This window comes from Prionailurus bengalensis, chromosome B4 (genome assembly GCF_016509475.1).
Source record: "Prionailurus bengalensis isolate Pbe53 chromosome B4, Fcat_Pben_1.1_paternal_pri, whole genome shotgun sequence".
Taxonomy (NCBI): Eukaryota; Metazoa; Chordata; class Mammalia; order Carnivora; family Felidae; genus Prionailurus; species Prionailurus bengalensis.
In genome coordinates, this window is record NC_057358.1 from 91,335,700 (window position 1) to 91,360,514 (window position 24,815).

Genomic DNA, 24,815 nt, shown 5'->3' on the forward strand with positions numbered 1-24,815 from the left:
AGTATTTTGCCATCTCATTAAATCCCTGATAAATCAGTGACGTGAGTCATTTTGTAGAAGAGCCAGTTGAAATTTGGGAGCATTAAAGGACTTGCCCACGATCTTAACCAGGAGTGCACCTAGCACCTGGATTCAGATTTCTCACCTCCCTGCTTATTATTCTTCCGGGGGTGCCATACTTTCCTCATTTATTATAGACCTAACAGAGAAGCTTGCACTTGGTTTACTGGGGAGCTGTTTAGGTTCCTAAGCAAGAGAGTGAAATGAAGAAAGCGGTTTTAAGGAAGACTGTATAGAATCACAGAGCCATGAGCCACCCCAGAAGTGACGTTACCTATTACCTTTATTTGTCATGAGGGTGAACATAGTCCTAGAGAGGTTCAGTGTAGCTCATTGATGGAAGGGTCTTCTGATCAGCTTATGATTTTTTTCCATTACACCTTCACGTCTGATGAGTCTAAGGGTTGGATTAGAAGAGGAGAGCCAGAGTGGGATCATCTTGAATTTCATTTAGAATGAAATTGGCAGTGTGTTAATATCTGCTTGGAATGCTGCTGGGAGAGTATTTCTGAAGCCACGTTTAGGGGCAGGAGAGAGTGTAGGACCATAGGAAAGGCACTGATGGGGCATTTGTCCCATTTATTTATCATCCTTGGGCTGGGGTTACCAGATGGAGCAGATAAAAATAAAAACAAGTCTTTACTATAAGATGTACCAAATATTGGATCACACATACTTGTACTAAAATGTCATTTATTGTTTATTTGAAATTCAGTTTTAGCTAGGTGTCCTATATTTCATCAGGCAATTTCATTTTGAGTTAGTGTGTAAGGGAACATGGCTGTAAGGCTGTGGGAGTAATCTAGGCTCATAGATGGGTCCTGTATTGAATTGGTAGCACTAAAAGTATAGTGGAAAATGTCAACCAGGCATTTCTAAGGTAACTGATTGAATACGTAAAATCAAATTAGCAGTGATTCCAAACATTCTATTGTGAGACAAGGCCACTGAGAGAATGAGAGTTTTATTGAAGGGAATTGATGCATTCATGTGGAAAATATGAAGGCTTTTCCTTAATAGATATATGTTGAACCTAGCTGCAGTAGAAACATTAAATAAAGATACGATACCATTTAAAAAATCCACGTATGTATATTATATATATAGTGACACAATGTAGAAACATTTTGGGAATGATGTATACCAAAATATTTAATGTTCTTTGGTTGTATTTTCCAAATTTTTCTCCTCATCTATGTTTTTAAAATAGTAAATATTATTACATCTTTATTATTTATTTATTTATTTATTAAAAAAAATTTTTTAAATGTTTTTATTTATTTTTGAGACAGAGAGAGACAGAGCATGAGCAGGGGAGGGGAAGAGAGAGAGGGAGACACAGAATCGGAAGCAGGCTCCAGGCTCTGAGTTGTCAGCACTGAGCCCGATGCGGGGCTTGAACTCAGGGACTGTGAGATCATGACCTGAGCTGAAGTCGGCCGCTTAACCGACTGAGCCACCCAGGCGCCCCATTACATCTTTAATAAATAGTTCCTTTAGTTGTTTTGTTGGTGGTGGTGGTATTTTTTTTTAACTTTTTTTTTAATGTTTATTTTTGAGAGAGAGAGACAAAGTGTGAGTGGGGGAGGGGCAGAGAGGGAGGGAGACAGAATATGAAGCAGGCTCCAGGCTCTGAGCTGTCAGCCTTGGTGGTATGTTTTTAAACGTTGGGAAGTAAGGGGTGGCTGGGTCGGTCGGTTGAGCGTCCGACTTCAGCTCAGGTCATGATCTCACAGATTGTCGGTTTGAGCCCTGCGTCAGGCTCTGTTCTGACAGCTCGGAGCCTGCTTTGGATCCTACATCTTCCTCACTGTCTCTCAAAAATAAATAAAATAAACATTTAAATGGTAAGGAAGTAAGAGAGCTTAGAATATTAGAAGAAAAATAGTATTTTCATAGGTTGGGAAGGCAGCCTTTTATTTCTAAAATGGAGTATTCCAGTGGGGAGAGGGGGTGAGTCAAAGTGACAGGACCATCTCAGAAGGCCAAGAAAAGGTTGGAAAAGAATAGGGAGCTCTTTAATCAAGAGTAGTAAGAGAGAGGTGGAGATTTTGCATTAGAATAGTGCCGTTTGCAAAGCTTGTTAAACACACATAGTACTTATCAGGAAGCAATTTTTTGAACTATTTGATCTTTTCTTTTTAAATTTACTTGATCTATATTTTCTGTGTATCGAGCCCTAAAACTTTTGTGTTCTCTATTTCTTTTTTTTTTTTTTAATTTTTTTTTCAATGTTTTTATTTATTTTTGGGACAGAGAGAGACAGAGGATGAACGGGGGAGGGGCAGAGAGAGAGGGAGACACAGAATCGGAAACAGGCTCCAGGCTCCGAGCTGTCAGCCCAGAGCCTGACGCGGGGCTCGAACTCACGGACCGCGAGATCGTGACCTGGCTGAAGTCGGACGCTTAACCGACTGCGCCACCCAGGCGCCCCTGTGTTCTCTATTTCTTTAGCCTGTTTCCCTATGTGACTCTATGTACATCCCCCTGCCCCTCATTTAAGAACTTTGTTAAACAAGTTTTTTTTAATATTTATTTATTTTTGAGAGAGAGACAGAGACAGAGAAAGACAAAGTGTGAGTGGGGGGAAGGGCAGAGAGAGAGGGAGACACAGAATCTGAAGCAGGCTCCAGGCTCTGAGCTGTCAGCACAGAGCCCGACGTGGGGCTTGAACTCACGGACTGGAGATCATGACCTGAGCTGAAACCAAAAGTTGGACACCTACCTGACTGAGCCCCCAGGTGCCCCAAGAGTTTTGGGTTCAAGCCCCATATCGGGCTCTGGCTGGTGGTGCAGAGTCTGCTTGTGATTCTCTCTCTCCCTCTCTCTCTCTCTCTCCCCCATCCCATGTGCTCTCTTTCAATAATGGATAAACTTTAAAAAAAGAATTTTTTTTTAAAATAACATGTTAAAATTTTGTTTTGTAAAATTTATTATAACCTGAATTTTAAAATGCCATGCTTTGCTTATAGGTCAATTATAGTTTCTATTACTGGAAGAAAAAAAACCCGGCCAAGAACAGCCCATGGAAGTTTTCCTCTGTTAGAGTTCTGGTTGTAGATGAAGGGAGTTTGGTATCTGTCAAGATCTTCAAGTCAGTTTTAAATTTATTGTGCGAGCACTCCAAACTTTCTAAGCTTATTATCCTTGGTAAGTGAAATATTGTTGGAATCCTAATTTGTTTATTCAAAGCATTGCAGTTAATAGGTTGCTTACACCGTTTGGTGGTTTTAATATCCATATCCTGCAGGTGGGAAGCCAGTTTTCAGAGTCCACACTCCAGCTACCCTGAGTTCAGTCTGACTACTCCCTCTGTTAGCTTGGGTGGTTCTTCATTTGGGCCAGGATATTAGCAGGCCGGATGGTGAAATGAAATAGAGTTGTTAGGGGTTATTGCTAATCACCTAAATGATGACCGTTCAGGTGGTAAAAATGTCACACACTCAGAGGAAATAACGATGTGGATCATTTGGGAATAATACAAAGTCTGAATTACAGACCACTTAGGAGTAAATTTATGATTTTCAGCTAATAACCCAAATTAGACCTCACTAGCCTCTTAAATTCTTTCCCGTTCTGGTGAGATTTAGTTAGATTCTGTTGGGTACCTCTGGTCTGTAGACTGTATGATTTCATGGAGAAAAAATAGAATCGCGTTGTGAGAATCAAATTGTATATAAATAATTCTCTTAGGTCTTTGAGGATGTGTTCTGAGCAGTTGATTCTGTTAATGGCTTAAGCATTTCCCCAGTTTGCGCTGAAAAAGTAGTTGTTGTTTTTTTTAACTCCAAGTTTTGTTTGTTTAAAGAGAATTTTAAGAGGCGCCTGGGTGGCTCAGGCGGTTAAGCGGCCGACTTCAGCTCAGGTCACGATCTCACGGTCCATGAGTTCGAGCCCCGCGTCGGGCTCTGGGCTGATGGCTCGGAGCCTGGAGCCTGCTTCCGATTCTGTGTCTCCCTCTCTCTCTGCCCCTCCCCCGTTCATGCTCTGTCTCTCTCTGTCTCAAAAATAAAACGTTAAAAAAAAAAAAAATAAAAAAATAAAAAAAGAATTTTAATAGAGCCAAACATTATCACTGTATTACTGAAATTTATTATCAAATATGTTGGGTTTGTTTATTTTGTATTTCATGTGTTTAGTTTATTTATTTGAGTCCGTAGATTCTTCCAGGTCTACTAAGACATTGAGCAAGATTGAATAGGGGACTAAATACCATATATCTAAGGATCTAAGGCCTGTTTTTCTCTTCACATGTTGGCTAAAATATACATCCCTGCACAGTTTGCTTGGGGTTATAGGTCTGAAAGGAATTCAATTCAGATTTTACCTTATTGTGTTATTGCTTTTTTATATTTCATATTGTTTACTTTCAGTGCTTTGTTGTTGTTAAATATTTTTAAAGAGTTCATGTTCTTAAGTAATTTTAAACAAAGATGTTTGGGGCTTTTTTTTTCTTAGAGTAAGTCTTTGTAATTATAACATGTCAGTAGGGAGAAATAAAAACAACTTCTAAATTTCAGGACCCTCATTACTTAGAACCTACTGTATCCTTTTTGTTCCCCTTTTAGGTGATATTAGACAGTTACCCAGCATTGAACCTGGTAATTTGCTGAGAGATCTTTTTGAGACTCTTAAGTCAAGAAATTGTGCTATTGAACTAAAGACAAACCACAGAGCAGAATCTGAGCTAATTGTGAACAATGCTACGAGGTACAGTATAACTAAAATTTTGCGTTTTCTCTCTGTTGTATTAGAAATCAAAGGTTAAAAAAATACATATTAGCTTTTGAATTAGGGCAATTCAGTGCAGTCCATTTACTGTGCTTTTGTAGCGAACCTATTCTAGCCTTCAGGTATATATATACTTTTTGACCCACAGTTAGAAAAACAAAGGTAATATTTTTCATTACTGGTCTAGCATGAATTATTATTGAAATTTAAGAATGACTTTTCTTGGGGGTGCCTGGGTGGCTCAGTCAGTTGGGCGTCCGACTTTGGCTCAGGTCATGATCTTGCGGTCCGTGAGTTCGAGCACCGCATCGGGCTCTGTGCTGACAGCTCAGAGCCTGGAGCCTGTTTCAGATTCTGTGTCTCCTTCTCTCTCTGACCTTCCCCCCTTCATACTCTGTCTCTCTCTGTCTCAAAAATAAATAAACGTTAAAAAAAAAAAGAATGACTTTTTTTGGGGGTGTCTGGGTGGCTCAGTCAGTTAAGTGACTGACTCTTGATTTCGGCTCAGGTCATGATCTCACGGTTTGTGGGTTTGAGCCCCGCATTGGGCTCTGAGCTGGTAGCATGGAGCCTGCTTGGGATTCTCTCTCCCTCTCTCTCCCCCCCCCCCCCCCCCTCTCTCTCTCTTTTGTTCTCGCTCGCTCTCTCTCTCCCTCTCCGTGCCCCTTCCCTGTATGCTCTCACTCACTCTCTCTCAAAATAAATAAGTAAACTGAAAAAAAAAAAAGAAATGTACCTTCCTGATTTAAAAAGTATATATGTGAATAAAGTTATTATCAACCTTAGAGACTAGAATAAGCCCAAGGGGAACAGAGACTTGGAAATGAGTTCATTAGAGTTCAAAGGAGAATGGGGAAGAATTATCTCCAATTTTTGTAAGGGGAGCCCCAAGCCAAAAAAAAAAAAAAAGGAACACACTGTTGTATTCCTTGATGAGTACTGGTGGCCCCCATTGCATCTTACTCCCCTTAGTGTAGAAAAGAATCCTTTTCTTCCCTTAGTCTTCTCATAAGCCTTTAGAGTGATCCTCTAATAGATGGAGTGGGATCTCAGAATACTAAGAGACCATTTTATTCATTGGGCCGAAATTTTTCTTTGTTTTTGATTGACATTCTTATAAAATGCTGTTTTTGTTGCTTGAACATTCTCTTCATTGGATGTCAGCAGAAATTAGAACATTTAGAACCGACCTTCTCTAATGCCCCTGTCTGCCCTGGGTAGGACTATAGGAAGAATTGACAGGGATAGGGTAGGATGTTGTAGGTTCCTATTAAGACATTAAGCAAAAGAACGCAGTTAGACCCTTTTTGTATAACCCTTCTGCTCCTACCCAAAGGCCACCTCACTTTGGGGAGGTTGGTAGATGATTGGTCACTTTAAAATCTGAAAATCTTAGAAGAACCCAATGCACATTAGATTTCTTAGAACTCAGTTTTATCTGAAACTTAGGAATTCCTCTTAGTAATGCTTTTGATGTCATTTGGGCTGTGCTGCCTTTATCATTTCTTCCTAATCATCATCACCAGATATTTAATGTCAGAAGGATCCCAATGATACCAGGGAAGGACTCCTACTAGAGATAGAAGTTATGTTTCATGTTCTGGGTCAGAAGCAAAACCTGAAATCCATGGTGATTCTCAGCACTCCCAAAATTATATCTGCAGGGATATTTCAGCAGGGTGGCCTCCTTCCCTTTTCTTCCTTTCAACCCTGTTGGGGAGGGTTGAAGGTGACAGTAGGGTACCACTAGCTCTGATAGCCAGGCTGATGTTGGGTCTTGTCAGGGAATCCACCTTCTTCCAGATAACCAAGGAGAGACTCTGTTGTGACAAGAGATGTGGATATTTGGTTCCGGTGAGAAAATGAGGCCACGTAAATGCTATCCACAGAAAAAAGGAGAAAAAGAGTGTGATGTAAGCATTTGGAAAAGGCCCCAAAGAGTCCACATTAATGTAAATAGGAAGGGCTATGGAGCCAGAAGGGCCCGGATTTGCCTCCTAGCTCCCCTGCTTTCTCCCTCTGGCCATGGGCCTCGTGCTGCTCACCTGTGAAATGAGGCTAATACCTACCTCCTATAGTTCTTTTGTGGTCTGGAGGAAGGTAGGTCAACGTCCCAGAATGGTAAATTCCCTGACATTTTTCTCTAATGCTTTTAATTTGCTAGAGACAGGGGATTGATTGATAAATGTAACATTATGGTCTTGCTAAGTCTATTGTAAAACTCATTTACTATTTACCATGCATATATGGGAAGCCTTTTCACCCTATTTATTATCTATTAGCGGATTTTAGTTATAGTATTGACATTATCTCTGATGATATACGAAGACACTTTTTTGGATACTCATGTTCTTGGTGTGTTATTTTATCTTCACTTAAGAATCGCAAGACGCCAGTTTCCAATATTTGATGCAGAGCTGAATATCTCTGATAATCCAACATTCCCTGTCTCAATACGAGATAAAACATTTATTTTTATCCGACTCCCAGAAGAGGATGCCAGTTCTCAGTTCTCAAAAAGTGATCATCACTCTTGTAAGTGTAAGCCTCTGTATTGTGTAGGGTTATGGTTTCAGTTTTGCAATGTACCTATTAAATGACTGGTTATAATTTTATTTGACGGTGAAGATAAACGTTGCTAGTAAAAAATTTAGGCACCGAAAATGAATAAACTATGGGGCGCCTGGGTGGTTCAGTCGGTTAAGCGTCCGACTTAGGCTCAGGTCGTGATCTCACAGTTTGAGAGCTCAAGCCCTGCATCAGGCTCTGTGCTGACAGCTCAGAGCCTAGAGCCTGCTTCGGATTCTGTGTCTCCCTCTCCCTCTGCCCCTTCCCCGCTTGCACTCTCTCTCTCTCTCGAAAATAAATAAACAGTAAAAAATTTAAAAAAACCATAAATTAATTTATTAATCATCAAAAGCAGAGTACCTTAGAATTTTGTAAAGAAGTAAGCTTTCCTAGCCCAACATATGTGACCAAACCTGCCTTAACAGGTCTTATCTGTAACAGCTCGTGCTGGAAGGAATTTGGAAGGACTAATGATACACACATGCATGCGCGCATGCACACACACATACACACACGCACACACACACACGAGAAGTAAGCTTTTGACACATAACACACTAAGGGCTCAGTAAATATCTGTTGAGTGAATAATTGGATATAGATGATCAGTTTAAAATGAAGCAAAGCTCCGGGAATCCAAGTTCATTCAGGAGGAAGCATATCCTAATTAATGAAGATTTTCTTTTATAACAGTTGGGAAAGTAAATACATTTGTTGCTTTGGGTACATTTGTGAACCAGAGGTAGTGGTTGTGAAACTGTGGCCAGCTGGAGTTCCTCCTACTAGTTCTTACAGTTTCTTACAAAATGACAAGCATCGCTTCTGATTGTGGGTGTTAGGATGACAACACAACAAGGTCAAAAAGAGCACAGGCTCCCGACACAGGTCACATCACTTAAGCATCTGTAAAACTGGGGATCACAGTGGCACTGCCTGTGGGGCTGTTAGGAGGGTTGAGGGCATTCTTCAGTTTTGAGGCACTGTTAGTTTTTTTGTAAATAATAGATCTTAAATGAACTATTACAAGTTAATTCAAGTAGAGTAAACCTTTTGATCGTTATTTGTATTCTAAACTTAGCAAACTTTTAAAAAAAAAATAGTGTGATGGTTTACTCAAAATTGAATTAGTGAGGATTTAAATGATCACTGCTGGGAATTTATTGTAGTTGCCATCGTTGTTACGGGTGTGCCCTAACTACTGAGCTACTTTCGCTTGTATGTGAAGCAGGTGACGCACGGCTTTACACGTAAGCATTTCCTGCTTTATGTGTCGCATATGTGGTTCCCTTGGTTTCGTGTCCATTCATGTGTTACAGTAATGTTTTTTTTCTTTTGGAATGGCATCATACGATATGTAGTATTCTCTAAATGCCCTTTCGGTTTTTGTTTTGTCTTGTTTTTTTTGAGAGGGAGAGAGTGGGAGTAGGGGCAGAGAGAGAGGGAGAGAGTAGCCTAAGCAGGCTCCGCGCCCAACGCAGAGCTGGATGCGGGGCTTGATCCCAAAACTGTGAGATCATGACCTGAGCCGAAATGAAGAGTCCGATGCTCAACCAACTAGCCACTCAGGTGCCCCTGATTTTTTTTTTTTGATCATAGAAATAACTTATATTCCTTAAAAAGGGTCAAATAATACAGAAGTGTTTGAAGTAAAAACGAATATTTCCTTGTACTCTTCCTCTTGATTTCCTCTCAGGCAACCCCGAAAGGTCACATACTATCACCATTACTCGCCCACCACTCCTGCTGTGTAGTAAGACTTAGGTGTTTATCCTTTAAAACTTATGATATCCATACACAAGCATGTATAATTTATTTCCGTTTTAATACATGGGATTATAAGCCGCATCGTTTTGTGATGTTTTTAATTACACGTATTATGAAGAATTAATAGGTAATATTTATTCTCACGACAGTTTAGTTAAGCGTAGGTGTTAATAATTATGAAATACAATAAGACTTAGGCAGTTAAATAACTCGCCCTCCTTGCCACTCCTTGTAGATTTACCTGAAATACGGTTGGTTTTCCTTCTGACACCCCTTCTTTATGTTAATGAGAATGTACTTAACAAAAAAAAAGTGCTCTGTTTCAGAATGGCAACAGAGCCCTCAGCTGATGCTGTTTTTCTATCTCAGTCACAGACTTCAGCTGTGAAATTAGTCCCTTCCTTAAAAGAACTGAGTAAATAAATATTCCTTAGAGAGAGGCATATAGTGCACTTTCACTGATAATGAAATCACTGAGTACATGACTCCATTATATTCCAAAGTACAGGGGCCTAAGACAGGCTTCAGAGCTGGGCTGGAATTTCAGAGATGCTAAAGTGTGAGAAAAATGTATATCTTAGAATCAATGAAATATGGTGTACGTATTGATCTGTAAGGTGTAGGGAGAGTGAAAAAAGCAAGGAGCAGAACAACACGATCCTGTACATATAAAGGAAAACAATACCCTGTGAGACCTTTGGAAATTCCTGCTCGGGCAGCCCAGGGCTTGGCTGGGGGGCGAGCTGAGCATTGGCCATTTTTTAGTGATAATCTTCCCTTCATCTGAACCAGGAAGGGCTCAGTAAGCAACTAATTTAGGCTTCCTCCAGCAGGGCATCCCAAGGCCTGGGCTGTTTTTTTCATTCCCCTGGGATTCATCTGCTGTGAGGGGAAGGCACGAAAGCCTAGAATGTTCTTACCCAAATTGTTACATCTGTCTCTCATGAGAAATGTTCACTGTTTTGTACTATTGGTAAGACAGGTTAGAGGAAGCCTACTTCTCTGCTTTAAGGGAGGTTGGAAGTGGATGTCATCATTGCCAATGATTTGAAGTCTGAAAGAGGGAGGCCAGGCACCATACCCTTTTTGGAAAATTGCTTTTACTTCCAAGAGCCCCGGCTCCACATTATATCTAGACTGTAATCAGTGTTTGTGGTCAAACTATGTAATAGCTGAGGTATGGTCACTCTTAGAATGGATGCCTCTGCTGTGCCAGGGTTAACCTTTTAGTTGCTGAACCATGGGGAGGTTTGGGGGTTCTGGGGGTAGGTAGGAAACACATGGTTGGGGTGGGGGGTGGGGCGTTGCAGTGTTTGGGGAGTAGCTGTTTGCCATCCTTTGTGGAAGTATCTTAATATTTTCTACTAAATATCAACCTTGGATATAATAATAACAGCTTCCTGTGCATGTTGTAAAGATTAAAAGTGAAATGACAGATGCAAAGCTTATAGATACTCAAATTATTTCTCATTCCCACCAGAACTTAAGACAGAAAGAAGTCTTACGGTGCAGTAATTCTGTTACATATTTTGTCTTCTTGCTCATATTTTAAATTCAGCTTTCACAAGCCATCAGTGATGAGGGGGTGTGTTCTAGATTAGGAGCCGTTCTAATGGCTAGTGGTTGACCTCTCTGTTGAGGATAGGGTATCTGGAACCCTTATCTCCATTCTCTCTTGTGTTGCTCTGGCTGCTGTAGCAAATGAGGTTGATGTTCCCATAGAGAGCTTGTGTTCCGTTTGCGTTAGTTTCTCCATTGAAACAATGTTGTAATTTGGTGCTTTTCCTTGTTAACTTTTTTTCTCTTATATTCTTGTATTAGATTTATATTCTGCAGTTGGAACCTTGCTCAAAGAAAATGACCTACAGGATGCACAAATGTCACAATTCATTGCATTTAGAAGGTAAAGCACTTGCAGTATTTTAGTGTGCTTAGTGTAGCATTTAAATCTCGTAACTTACCAATACAGGTATTGTATGAATGGGAGACTCTCATTGCTAATTTTGTCTCTAATTTTGAGGTCTTTCTTTGTTAGATATGGCAGAGGGAAGTTTTTAAACAGGACTGTTTCTACCAAATATTATATTTGGAAACTCCCAGGAAATCTGAATGGAAACGGTTTATGTTAAGATAAAAATTATTGGGGGCACCTGGCTGGCTCGGTCAGGAGAGCATATGATGCTCGATCTCAGGGTTGTGAGTTCAAGCCCCACATTGGGTGTGGAGATTACTTAAAAATAAAATCTTTTTTAAAAAGATGAAAATTACAAAATGCTTTTCTCTGGTGAGATTCCTGGAAACTTTTTATAGCATGTAGTACATTGTAATTGTTGGTAACAGAAGTGAGCACAAAGCAGATATCATTAAGGCTACCCTTGCTTGTTTGTGTGTTTCAGGCAAGACTGTGACTTAATCAACGCCTGCTGTTGTAAGCACTACACGGGCCGCCTGATCAAGTGAGCACAAGGGGTCTGAATGCTTGAGGATAGCCCTTCCTTTGCTGTTCTTTTATTTGACATTTATCACTGTAGCCACATACTCAAAAATCTTTTTTATTCTCATTTGTGAAGTGAAATGATCTCTTCAATTAAATATGTCTCCTTGGGAACTGTTTCAGTAATCAGTGTAATAAGAAAAATAAGGAATACAGTGTTTCTTGTGGTTTTCAAGTTGGCAACCTCCAGCTTCTTGGAGATGAGTATGGGCAATTCAGGAGAATTTTTTTCAAGTATAATATGTGTGTAGGCATGTCCAAGACCTTTAGCAACAGGATGCCCATAGAGAACACCCCAGGGGACATCTATCAGAGAAATAGCAGTGTAGAAAAGCTACTGTGTTTACACACAGGAAAAATTAACTCACTTCTCTTGCATTTATCAACACTGTACTGTTTGTTAAGTGCAGAGAATAAAGATGTGGAAGTTGCAGGAGGAACTCCCAGTCTGTTGAGGGATGACCCACAAAAAAACCCACTTTAGTAGCCTAACAAAGGGTTAGAAAGCACCAGCGGTGGGTCACCCAGTCTGTGTCCCAGTGACTGTGATCTCAGGCAGGTAGTTTAACTTGTCCATATGTGTAAAAATAGGATACCGATGCAGAATTTCCCTCATAGAGTTGTAGTCAGGATGGGATGAAATAATATCTCTAAGGCACTTATGACGGTAACTGGTACATCACCAGCATTTATTCAACTTGCTGCTGTTATTCTGATATAACATCATAGTTACAAGAATAGAAATATGTGTACGTGGGATAAGACGTGATATAGGGCAGGGGTAGGAGAGATTGGAGAGAAGATGAATTTAAAAGGCAGAATCCATAAGACTTTGGATAGCTTTTATTTTTTTATTTTATTTATTTTTAATATGAAATTTATTGTCAAATTGGTTTCCATACAACACCCAGTGCTCATCCCAACTGGTGTCCTCCTCAATGCCTATCACCCCCCCCCCCACCCTCCCACCCCATCAACCCTCAGTTTATTCTCAGTTTTTAAGAGTCTCTTATGGTTTGGCTCCCTCCGTCTCTCACTTTTTTTTTCCTTCCCCTCCCCCTTGGTCTCCTGTTAAGTTTCTCAGGATCCACGTAAGAGTGAAAACAGGGTATCTGTCTGTCTCTGTAGAACTTATTTCACTTAGCATCACACTCTCCATTTCCATCCATGTTGCTACAAAAGGCCATATTTCATTCTTTCTCATTGCCACGTAGTATTCTATTGTGTATATAAACCACAATTTCTTTATCCATTCATCAGTTGATGGACATTTAGGTTCTTTCCATAATTTAGCTCTTGTTGAAGCCATATAAACATGTTTTCTATAAACATAGGGGTACAAGTGGCCCTATGCATCAGCACTCCTGTATCCCTTGGGTAAATTCCTAGCAGTGCTATTGCTGGGTCATAGGGTAGATCTATTTTTAATTTTTTGAGGAACCTCCACACTGCTTTCCAGAGCGGCTGCACCAGTTTCATTCCCACCAACAGTGCAAGAGGGTTCCCGTTTCTCCACATCCTCTCCAGCATCTATAGTCTCCTGATTTGTTCATTTTGGCCACTCTGACTGGCGTGAGGTGATACCTGAGTGTGGTTTTGATTTGTATTTCCCTGATGAGGAGTGACGTTGAGCATCTTTTCATGTGCCTGTTGGCCATCCGGATGTCTTCTTTAGAGAAGTGTCTATTCATGTATTCTGTCCATTTCTTCACTGGATTATTTGTTTTTCTGGTGTGGAGTTTGGTGAGCTCTTTATAGATTTTGGATACTAGCTGTTTGTCCAATATGTCATTTGCAAATACCTTTTCCCATTCCGTTGGTTGCCTTTTAGTTTTGTTGGTTGTTTCCTTTGCTGTGCAGAAGCTTTTTATCTTCATGAGGTCCCAATAGTTCATTTTTGCTTTTAATTCCCTTGCCTTTGGAGATGTGTCAAGTAAGAAATTTGGATAACTTTTAGAATCTATAGAGGCAAAGAGAGACATCAGCATTTATGCCAAGATTTCTAACTTGAAAACATCTGCCTGGGAAATGTCATTGAGTTTGAGGTGCCACAGACAGGATAGGTAATCAGACCACGACTGTGGGAGCCTGATTTCTTGTTGACATTTGGAGAACAAAAGTGAAGGAGAGAGAGTTTGGAAATTATTTTGAGAATTGGATCAGATCTGAGTGGGGGTTAATGCCTAAACAAAATGAAATTGAGGCTTTCCAAACCTTGATGACGTATTCTCATTTTCTAACTCAGAGACCATCGGAATAGACTTCAGTTTGGAGTTGGTGATAAAATTTGTTGTACCAGGAATGTGTATCTCTCGGAGCTACTCCCTCAAGATACCTCTCCCAGTCAGGAGAGTAATGAACGAGAGGCCAGTGGTGAAGACTTTAATGGTACTCTTTGTGGTTTTGCTAAAAATAAGCATGACTTTGAAGGTGATATTCGACTCTGCAATGGAGAAATATTTTTTATAACAAAGGTAGGTGACAACAGAAAAATAGTACCTTATTAGAGGTAGATTTTTTTTAATTGCCCTAGGTTTGATTCAGAACCTAATCATATCGGAATTGTTGACATTCTTCCATAATTTTTTGTTAAGGAGTTTTGCATTCACGTTTATGAGGAATATTGGTTTGTAGTTTTCTAGTAACGTCTTGTCTGGTTTTGGTGTCAGAGTAAAACTGGCTTCATAAAATGAGGTGGGATAGGTTTCTTTCTCATATTTTCTGGAAGACTTTGTGAAGAAACATTTTTATTAAGTTCGGAGGGCTCAAGTAACAAAAAATAAGGGACAAGTGACATACTTAATATATTTTGCAAAACATCATTTCTTTGGTTGCTGCTTACATACAAAAACCATTGAGGTTTCTTTGAATTTGTTCTCATTGTATAAACACCGTCTTAAACATAGAAGCTTATTCTTTACAAGCAGTGAGGATGTGAGGAAACATAAACTTTTTGCAAAGAATATGTGCAGACTTACGTAGTCAGTGCGAGAAGTGAAAAATGTATAGACTTCAGAATAAGTCAGGCACACAGACTATTCTCCATAGAATCAGATTAAGGTTAAGTTTCAAATTTATTCAAGTTTGGGTGTATATATATATTTAGTTTGTGCTCAAGTGTAGATTTTAAGCCTTTTGAAAGTTCTTAACAATTGTGAATATACATGCAATTTTACTTGAGTCTGCATTTAATATTCAGCACAAAAATAGACTATATTTACAGTGTACCTATTTGAAAACATACAAAATAATTCTTTGTTTCGATCATAGGATGTAACTGATGTAACTTTTGGAAAGAGAAGATCTTTGACCATTAATAATATGGCTGGCTTGGAAATAACCGTGGACTTTGAAAAACTGATGAAATATTGTCATATAAAACATGCCTGGGCAAGAACTATTCACACTTTTCAGGTAACAGTGGACGTTTATAAAGTGATTTGAACTGGTTTGGAAGCCATGGAGTAGTACCTTCAAAGATTTTCTTCTTAATTTTGTTGCCTTTATTTTGTAAAAAGGAACAAGGTTACCAAAGTTTACATAAATGGCTTCCTGATGTTTATGTATTTTTGCAGCTTGCTTTTTTTATTATTGTATAATCAGCTTTATTGGGGTATAATTTGCATGCATATTTAAATTTATCAAGTTGGATGGGTTTTGACAAATACATCCCTTTCCTCTGTTCTTCTGAGGCAACTACTCTCTACTTGGGAATAATTTTAATTTTAGGTTTGCTTTTTTTTTTTTTTTTTTTTTTTAATTTTAGAGAGAGCGTGAGCTGGGGAGAGGGGCATAGGGAGAGAGAAAGAGAATCTTAAGCAGGCTTCAAGCTCAGCATGGAGCCTGACACAAGGCTTGATTCCCACAACCCTGGGATTATGACATGAGCTGAAATTGAGCCACCTAGGCGCCCGGGAATAATTTTAGTTTTATAGAAGAGTTTGAGAGATAGCAGAGACTCTTCCCATATACCCTTCATCTGACTTTCCCTAATGTCAACGTCTTACATAACTATGGTGTTTGTGTTAAAACTAAGAAATTACCGTTGGAAGAATTACTATTAACAAAGCTCCAGGCTTTATTTGGATTTCACCAGCTTCCCAAGAATATCCTTTTTCTGTTCCAGGATCTAATCCTGGACACAACATTGCATTTAGTGCAATTTGCTTTTAAGCTCATTTTAATACTCTTGACTTCTCATAAGCTATTTGTGGTTCTGGTATTTAACTCGTTGTTTTGCGTGCCCCTCTTTGATGTTGGTATGTTGCTTTAATCATGAAGCTGCATCAGCCTACATTTGCATGTGGAAAAATTTAGGTTAGCCTGTATCCTCTACTGGTAGGCAAACTAATTAGCATACGGGTTCTGTTTTTTGTGTGTGTGGTTTTTTTTAACGGATGGTGTTTTATTTATTAACCTACTGCATCTCAGTTCCAAAAAGAAGTCGAAATGGCTTTCAAAAAAATAGCCCCAATTCAGCCTTTCCTTTTAAAAGGTAAAGAAATGATTTCATGCAGAAGATCAAGGTAAGGGTGGTAAACGCATTCCTGCCAAGGGAGGGTTGGGATGCGGATATGCACACTGACCTATTTGCTTGCTAATGTAGGCTGAAGATTTGGCTTTGTTTTCAAAATAAGAGAGAAGCAGTCAGTGGACTGTGTCTATTGGGTAAAAAAAAAAAAAAAAACCCAAAACAGCCAGTTGTTAAGAAGTACATATATTCCTGGCTGCAGGTCCTGGCAAAATTTCTCCCTTGGATCTTTATGATGGACTCTGTGTAATTCTAGAAACTCGTATCATTCAGTTTGGGGAAATTTTCTTGAATACTTTCCTTAAGTTTCTTGCCCTGTGTTTTCTGGGTTTTGTCTTTCTAGAATCTCTATTATGTTGGGCCTCCAGAAATGATTGTCTGAATTTCTTACCTCTCTCCTGTTTTCCATCTCATTATTATTTTGCTGTTGTTTTTTTTTTCCTAAGAGATTTCCTCAAATTTATAATCCAGTCTTCTGTTACATTTCTGGACAAATGAAGTTTGAAGGGGTCTTTTTATTACTTTGTTAAGGTTGGAGTAAATATCTCTAGTTGTTCCTTTTATTGAATCTGTCATTTTGTGGTTGAAAGAGCGTCTCTTACCTCGAAGAACATTCGTGATTATTATCTTGTATCAGTGTAGTTTGTTTCTTCCATGTTCAGTTCAACAAATATTTATTGAGTCAGACTGTCCTTGGTGCTTGGTTTAGATCAGTCCATGAAACAAAGAAAGATACCTGCCATTGTGAAGATTACATTTGCTGGGGAGGAGGAAAGAGACAGATACAACCGTAAAACAAGTAAACTACAGTTGACCTTTGAACATTGTGGAGGCTCGAGGCACCAACCCCCCATTGCAGTCGGAAATCTATGTATACTTTTGATTCCCTGAAAATTTAACTACTAATAGCCTGCCATTGATTGGAAGCCTTAATGGTCATCAAACAATTAACACGTATCTTGTATGTTATACATTAGTAATATATACGTTATTTTACAATAAAGTGAGCTAGGGGCAGCTGGCTGCCTCAAGAATTAGAGTGTGTGACTCTTGATCTGGGGTTGTAAGGTTCAGCCCCACACTGGGCGTAGAGATTACTTTAAAACAAAATCTTAGAAAAGTAAGCTGCAGTAAAGAAAATATTAAAAAAATTATAAATAAGGGGCTCCTGGGAGACTCAGTAGGTTAAGCAGTTGACTCTTGATTTCAGCTCAGGTCATGATCTCACATTTCATGAGATAGAGCCCCACATTCGACTTTGCGCTGACAGCGTAGAGCCTGCTTGGGATTCTCTCTCTCCCCCCCCCCCTCTCTGCCCCTCCCCTACTTGTGCTCTCTCTCTCAAAATAAATAAACCTGAAAAAATATTCATTAAAAAAAAGAAAATTATTATGAAGAGAAAATACATTTACAGGACTGCCCTGTATTTATTATTTAAAAAAATCCATGTGTAAGTGGACCTGTGCAGTTTAAACCCATGTTGTTCAAGGGTCAACTGTACATATTATGGTAGAAAGTGGCAAATGCTATGGAAAAAGGGCAGGGATAGGTGTGGGATGCAGTTGTAACGTTAAATAGTAGTCAGTGTAGGCCTCATTGAGAACGGGGCATTTGAGCAAACACTTGAAGGAGGTAAAGAAGTTAACCATGTGGGTATCCGAGAGAAGAGCATTCTAGGTTGACGGAATACCCAAGGCCACAGTTCTTAGGTGGCAGGCTGTCTGTCATTTGAAGAACGGGAACAGCAAGGAGGCCAGTGTGGGAGAGTGACAAGAGACGAGGTCAGAGAAGTAAGGGGGGATAAGGGAGGGTAGAAGGATTGGGGGCCAGATCACCTCCTAAGACCTTCTAGGACTGTATGATTTTTTTTTTAATATGAAACTTATTGACAAATTGGTTTCCATACAACCCCCAGTGCTCATCCCAAAAGGTGCCCTCCTCAATTCCCATCACCCACCCTCTCCTCCCTCCCACCCCCATCAACCCTCAGTTTGTTCTCAGTTTTTAAGAGTCTCTTATGCTTTGGCTCTCTTGCACTCTAACCTCTTTTGTTTTTTTTTTTCCTTCCCCTCCCCCATGGGTTCCTGTTAAGTTTCTCAGGATCCACATAAGAGTGAAACCATATGGTATCTGTCTTTCTCTGTATGGCTTATTTCACTTAGCATCACACTCTCCAGTTCCATCCACGTTGCTACAAAAGGCCATATTTCATTTTTTCTCATTGCCACGTAATATTCCATTGTGTATATAAACCACAATTTCTTTATCCATTCATCAGTTGATGGACATTTAGGCTCTTTCCATAATTTGGCTATTGTTGAGAGTGCTGCTATGAACATTGGGGTACAAGTGGCCCTATGCATCAGTACTCCTGTATCCCTTGGATAAATTCCTAGCAGTGCTATTGCTGGGTCATAGGGTAGGTCTATTTTTAATTTTCTGAGGAACCTCCACACTGCTTTCCAGAGCGGCTGCACCAATTTGCATTCCCACCAACAGTGCAAGAGGGTTCCCGTTTCTCCACATCCTCTCCAGCATCTATAGTCTCCTGATTTGTTCATTTTGGCCACTCTGACTGGCGTGAGGTGATACCTGAGTGTGGTTTTGATTTGTATTTCCCTGATGAGGAGCGACGCTGAACATCTTTTCGTGTGCCTGTTGGCCATCCGGATGTCTTCTTTAGAGAAGTGTCTATTCATGTTTTCTGCCCATTTCTTCACTGGGTTATTTGTTTTTCGGGTGTGGAGTTTGGTGAGCTCTTTATAGATTTTGGATACTAGCCCTTTGTCCGATATGTCATTTGCGAATATCTTTTCCCATTCCGTTGGTTGCCTTTTAGTTTTGTTGGTTGTGTCCTTTTCTGTGCAGAAGCTTTTTATCTTCATAAGGTCCCAGTAATTCATTTTTACTTTTAATTGCCTTGCCTTTGGGGATGTGTCGAGTAAGAGATTGCTGCGGCTGAGGTCAGAGAGGTCTTTTCCTGCTTTCTCCTCTAAGGTTTTGATGGTTTCCTGTCTCACATTCAGGTCCTTTATCCATTTTGAGTTTATTTTTGTGAATGGTGTGAGAAAGTGGTCTAGTTTCAACCTTCTGCATGTTGCTGTCCAGTTCTCCCAGCACCATTTGTTAAAGAGGCTGTCTTTTTTCCATTGGATGTTCTTTCCTGCTTTGTCAAAGATGAGTTGGCCATACGTTTGTGGGTCTAGTTCTGGAGTTTCTATTCTATTCCATTGGTCTATGTGTCTGTTTTTGTGCCATAGGACTGTATGATTTAATATGGTATCCATATCTGGCCCACTACCAGATTTTGTAAAGAAAGTTTTATTGGAACACAGCAGCACTTGTTCACTTACGTATTGGCTCTGACCGCTTTTGCATGACAAAGGAAGAATTGAGTGGTTGCCATAGAGAACAGCTGGCCTGCAAAACTTAAAGTATTTATTTTTTGACCATTTGCAGAGAGAGTGTTTTAACCCCTATTCTAAGGTCCGTATATTTTCAGATTCTGAGCCTGTAACATCATGAAAGGAATCAATGGTTTGTGTTTATTCGTACAGATGTAGAGTTTTAGAACACATTTAGATAACGGACGTATACATAATTTAAAAGTCAGTGTAGGAAACCTGCCTCCTTTAAGAAGTTTGAAAGCTCTCATGATTCAAGGAAGATATGAAAAATGGACGAATAATTTATAGCAGGTTATTGCCATGACGTCAGATGTCCATGTCCTGCTTTTTAAGCACCCCTTTGGCATGGCTGTTTAATTTTTATAATTATTCATTAGACACTGGGTAAAGAGCAGTGAACAAGAAAGACGCGGCCCTGCCTTTGCAGAGCTTACAGTCCAGCAAGGAGGAATACAGTGAAGGCGGCAGACAGTTACATTCCAGCTCAGTAAATGTCCCTGACAGAGGGAGTCTGGGGCTCTGGAATGTGCATAGATGGGACAGCTGATCCAGAAGGGGGCTGGCACTGGCAGCACCACAAAGAGGTTCGTGGTGCTGGATGGAGCGTGGCTTCTGCATGGAAAGGAGGAGAGGAGAGGAGGAGGGAAGGGAGCAGGTCCAAGGCTGGCTTCTGAAGGGCCAGCCGAGCCATAGTAAGGAGTTAGGACTTTGCTTTGAGAGCTCGGGAGCTGTGGCTTTAAGCGGAGTCGGATGTGATTGGATTTGCTTTTTATGCGTATCCCTATAGATGCTGTGAGGGCCGTGGATTGCAGCACGTGTGTGTGCGAGAGAGACGGACTATGAAGCTGTTGGGTTTTTCTATGCTCCTTGATTAGGAGCTCAGTGAACTAAGTTTAGGTTAGACATTTACCAGTTTAGGAGTACCCAATATGAAGTCCAGAGGGACAAATGGTGCTGTGCGTCTCTGCAATAGATTTGGCGTTTGCATAATCAGGTGTCATTGAAGTACATTTCTGAGACTCAGCAGCACCAGAAGGAAGTATTTGTCACACTTTGATAATCTGAAGCATTGGTTCCAATTTTCTGTGTCTAGGTAAGACAGAAGGGCTTGCTGTGGAAGAGGGTTTTAACTGGGGATCTGTGTTTCCTACCTGTCTCGTCTTCTCATTTGTCTTCCCACAATTCCTTTGGTGGGGGGAGTATGGGGACATGGGACATTGGGAGAAAGAATGGTTCAAAGCACTTCTTAGTTTATGTCGGCCCTGAAAATAATAGGGACTCTGAATAGTCCCAAAACTTGAAATTGTTTGCTCACAGTTATGTGGTGACATTGGGCATTTTCCTTGCCTATGTAATTCTTCTTGCTAAACTTAAAAAGCACAAGTTCATTGTTCTCTTTTATTTTGTTCACCTTGATGAAAGTAATAAATGTTTAACAATGGGAGAATACAGAAAAGTAGGAGAAAAAAAGTAATCCATAGGGCCTCCATTTTGGAGATGGACTAGTTAAATTTTTGATAGGATTTCCTTCTTTTGTGTGACTCGTTTTGTTAGGTATTTGTGTTCATTTGTGTGTACGTTTTTGGATCAGAGTAATTTTATTTTGTGTTACATTGTTGGGATCACGCTTTATGTAGAAGTATCCAGTTTTTGTTTTTTATTTTTTTAGAATTTATTTATTTATTTTGAGGGGCAGGGAGGGAGGGAGACAGGGGAGGGGCAGAGATAGAGGGAGAGAGAGAATCCCAAGCAGGTTCCAGTGTGGAGCCCAACGTAGGGCTTGAACTCACCAACCACGAGAACATGACCTGAGCCAAAGTCGAGTCCGACCCTTAACCAACTGAGCCACCCAGCTGCCCCAAAAGTATCCAGTTGTTTTTAAAATTGTGTTAAGTTTTAAAGCGCCTTTGCCATTTGCAGAATAGTATTTCAAATGTCTATATACAGATACTTGATATGAATATAAACAAACGAACTTATCTGTTCTCCTGTAGGTACAAATAGGGTAACACATTTATCCATAGAGCCTACACGATCATTGAACATTCTTTTTATGAGGGAAGATTTGGCACCGCATGCAATCTTTCAAGCTTTTGCTGGGTTTCTACAAGCCAGCTGTGGATCCGTCAGACCTGCACTTAACAGCACAGTTAGGAATCATGAGGTCTCGGATAATGAATAAACCGGAAGCGTAAGGTGGATTTAGGTGAATATTCTGGCCGACTAGCAGAGATCCCTTTTAGGACTTGTCTGTTTTCTATCTTGGTGGACCGTGTGAAGACAAGAGCCCCCTGTGCAAAACTAACCCTTCCCACCGCATTCTCCCCACTCCAGGGGTCTGAGGAGCAGACGGTCGTGTACGTGGTTGGGAAGGCGGGCCGCCAGCACTGGCAGCACGTTTATACGGCAGTGACCCGGGGCCGCGGCAGAGTGTATGTCATCGCAGAAGAGTCTCACCTCCGGAGTGCAATTATGAAAAGCAGTGCCCCTAGAAAAACCCGTTTGAAACATTTTTTGCAAAACAAGCTCTCCAAGAGCTGCGCGTCTCTGGCGGATTCCGCATCCCCGTCGGAGAGCTCTGGAGACAGCAGCAGGCCCGGCACACAGCCGTCAACACCGTCACACCTTGCAGTCACAGCCAGCACCGTGACACCCAGAAGCAAGGCCTCCGCAGCTGATGACAGGACGTTCCCCTTGGCCGGAGAGTGGAAATTCTCTTCACCCGCTGAGGTGGATACAGATGAAGATCCATCAAAACCCCGTGGGTCCAAAAGAGCCTGTGGCATGAGTGATGCTGAAAGTCCAAGCAAAGTCCTGATGGTAAGAGTGACGTTCCCGTGTGCTCCCGCTGTATTTAAGTCGTGTTGACTTCAGGGTGCTGATACGTGGCTGTGGATTTTTCGTTAGTGTTAAATTGTGCTATCGGACCTAAAAACAAGTGTTCTCTCCCCTCTGCCACGTGTCCTCTCCCCTGTGCCTGGTCGATCCTAGCGCGCTTTGTCGCCTGGCATGAGGTCGGCACAGGTGGCGTGCCGAGAGACCTTGTCATCCTGCACCGTCTTTCCGCATAGCTTCCTTGTCACCCTCCCCTTCCCCTTTGTAGGCCACAGTCTCACTTTTATCCCCACTGTCCGTGAAAGCGGCCGGGTAATTATCAACATTCTTGGAACAAATGAAGTTCCAGTAGAAGTTTGAGAGTCGCTTCACGTGCTGGGGTGCTGGGGTCCGTAGGCTTTCAAGGCCATGACCTTGAAAGGGGCCAGGGTGGGGGCCCCGAGGGGAAAGTGCTAATGTGAGCTGTCAGTACCAAGCAGAGTTCTGAAAGGAGGACAGAGATAGCCTCTGACCCCACATGGATAGGGGACAGTGAAACTGTCCTCTGAGATGCTGCCGGCACATGCGGCGTGTGACGTCTTGGCCTGTTGGGCCATCGCAAGTATGGAGTAGTGTGGCTGGAGTACGCACGCCATCGGAGGCTGAGCTGAAGACACTGGAAGAGTCGGAAGACACAGGCTCTTCCCAAGAGGCTGAACGTTCTTCTGAACACAGCAGAGAACGCTGGAGGCATTTTAAGAGCCCGGTGCACTGAAGTTTTGGAAGGTCACTTCGGAGTTGAGTGGTGTTTTGGGAGGCCATAAGGGATGAGTTCCTAGCGCAAAGATGATTTCAGTGGCTTGAACAAAATGATTAGGTTCTGAAGTCAGGTGGTAGCGATGGGGTTGGAAAAGAGATGCTTAGGGACAAGGGGTGCACGGGCCTTGATGGCCGGTTATATGTGGGTGGGGTTGGGCCCGAGCAGGACTCTCAGGCTCTGGCTTGGGCTTCCCGGGGGGATCCAGCTACATTAGGATTGGGAAATGAGGCCGAGGGACAGGTTTTGTAAGGAAAGTGACAAGAGGAGGCATAGTTAAAAAAAAAAAACCCAAAGTTTCTTTTTTTACCTTCTTGGAAATAGTAGGGCCCCTGCTGATTCTAAGCTTCATTTGGTGCTCCACATCAACTCTTTGATATGGAATTACCAAATCAGCAAAACATCTTTTCCTGAAATTGACTGTATCACCTCTTACAAAGACCCTGGGGTAATAAGGCTTTGGACCTGGAACAGAAAATTCCAAACAAAAAGTCTTGGCCTAAAAGATTCTTGCTTTATATTTCTTCACGCCAGCGTGGGATGGGTGGCTTCTGGCTTCTGGGTGGTACAAAGAGACAATGACAGCGTTACCCGTCTTCGCTGCCGAGCTTGCCAAACTTTTTAAGCTCTGGTCTGTGAACACGGAGAGTCCAGCGCTGGCCGCAGAGGGTCAGTTTTCTCGCAAGCCTTGCCAAAAACATGTGACATCTACAGAAATCCCTGGAAATGAGGAAACTAAGAATTCAAAGGCTCGCGAGTGATAAATTAGGAACTTCTGTGTCTTCCATAATTGTGAGATATGTGATTTCTAGAAGCTCAAATTCACTGACCGGGGCTGCCCTCACACCTTTCTTTCCTATACGGGTGGCTGCATAAGAACCACATCAGCATTTTAATTCTGCAAGTACTGATGGCTGAGCCTCTCCTACATGAAAGCTTTGGCTTTTCTGTGGATTAATAGCTTTGGGTTTTGAAAAAAAAAAAGCTTAAAATATTGTCCTGAGTTTTGTTTGTTTGTTTTGCTTGGTTTTGTTTTGTTGCTTTTTTTTGCCTTGTGTCCCACAACCAAAAAAAAGGGAGGGGGGTACAAAACAGAAATTCCCCTTTAAATAAAAGCATATGCATCAATATTTAAAAATTTATCATATAAAGCAGTGATTTCCAGAATTTTTTTGAAAGAAAATGACATTTTATTATAAAAAAAAAAAATCTAGAAAGGGAGTAATCACAAAATCCCTAAATAAAGATAGTTCTGTTAGGGTTCTCCTGAACCAGTAGCCTGTGTCTGTGTCCCTGTCTATTTACCTACCTACCTGTCATCTATCTGTCTAGATTTATTTAAGGAATTGGCTCATGATCGTAGAGGCTGACAAGTCCAAAATCTCCAGGGTAGTCCTGCAGACTGGAGACCCAAAGAAGAATTGACATTGCAGTTTGCATCCAAGGGCAGGCAGAATTCTTTCTTTCTGGGAGGCAATCTTTTTTCTTTTAAGTTTTCTCTTAAGGCCTTCAGGTGATCAAGTGAGGCCCACCTACATTATGGAGGGTAATCTGCTTTATTCATAGTCTACTGATTTAAATGTTGGGGCACCTGGGTGGCTCAATCGGTTAAGCATCCGACTTCAGCTC

At 41.0% G+C, this 24,815-nt stretch overlaps 1 protein-coding gene across 1 annotated transcript in view; it reads left to right on the top strand.

Moving 5' to 3' along the window:
* Positions 1-24,815, top strand: part of HELB (DNA helicase B) — a 34,231-nt gene that overhangs the window by 7,076 nt on the left and 2,340 nt on the right. Inside the window, exons 5-12 of the mRNA XM_043562980.1 lie at positions 3,033-3,210; positions 4,629-4,770; positions 7,172-7,326; positions 10,945-11,026; positions 11,520-11,579; positions 13,863-14,091; positions 14,888-15,031; positions 21,890-22,375. Of these exons, the coding sequence (XP_043418915.1) occupies positions 3,033-3,210; positions 4,629-4,770; positions 7,172-7,326; positions 10,945-11,026; positions 11,520-11,579; positions 13,863-14,091; positions 14,888-15,031; positions 21,890-22,375 (1,476 nt within the window). The remainder of the gene's footprint in view (positions 1-3,032; positions 3,211-4,628; positions 4,771-7,171; positions 7,327-10,944; positions 11,027-11,519; positions 11,580-13,862; positions 14,092-14,887; positions 15,032-21,889; positions 22,376-24,815) is intronic.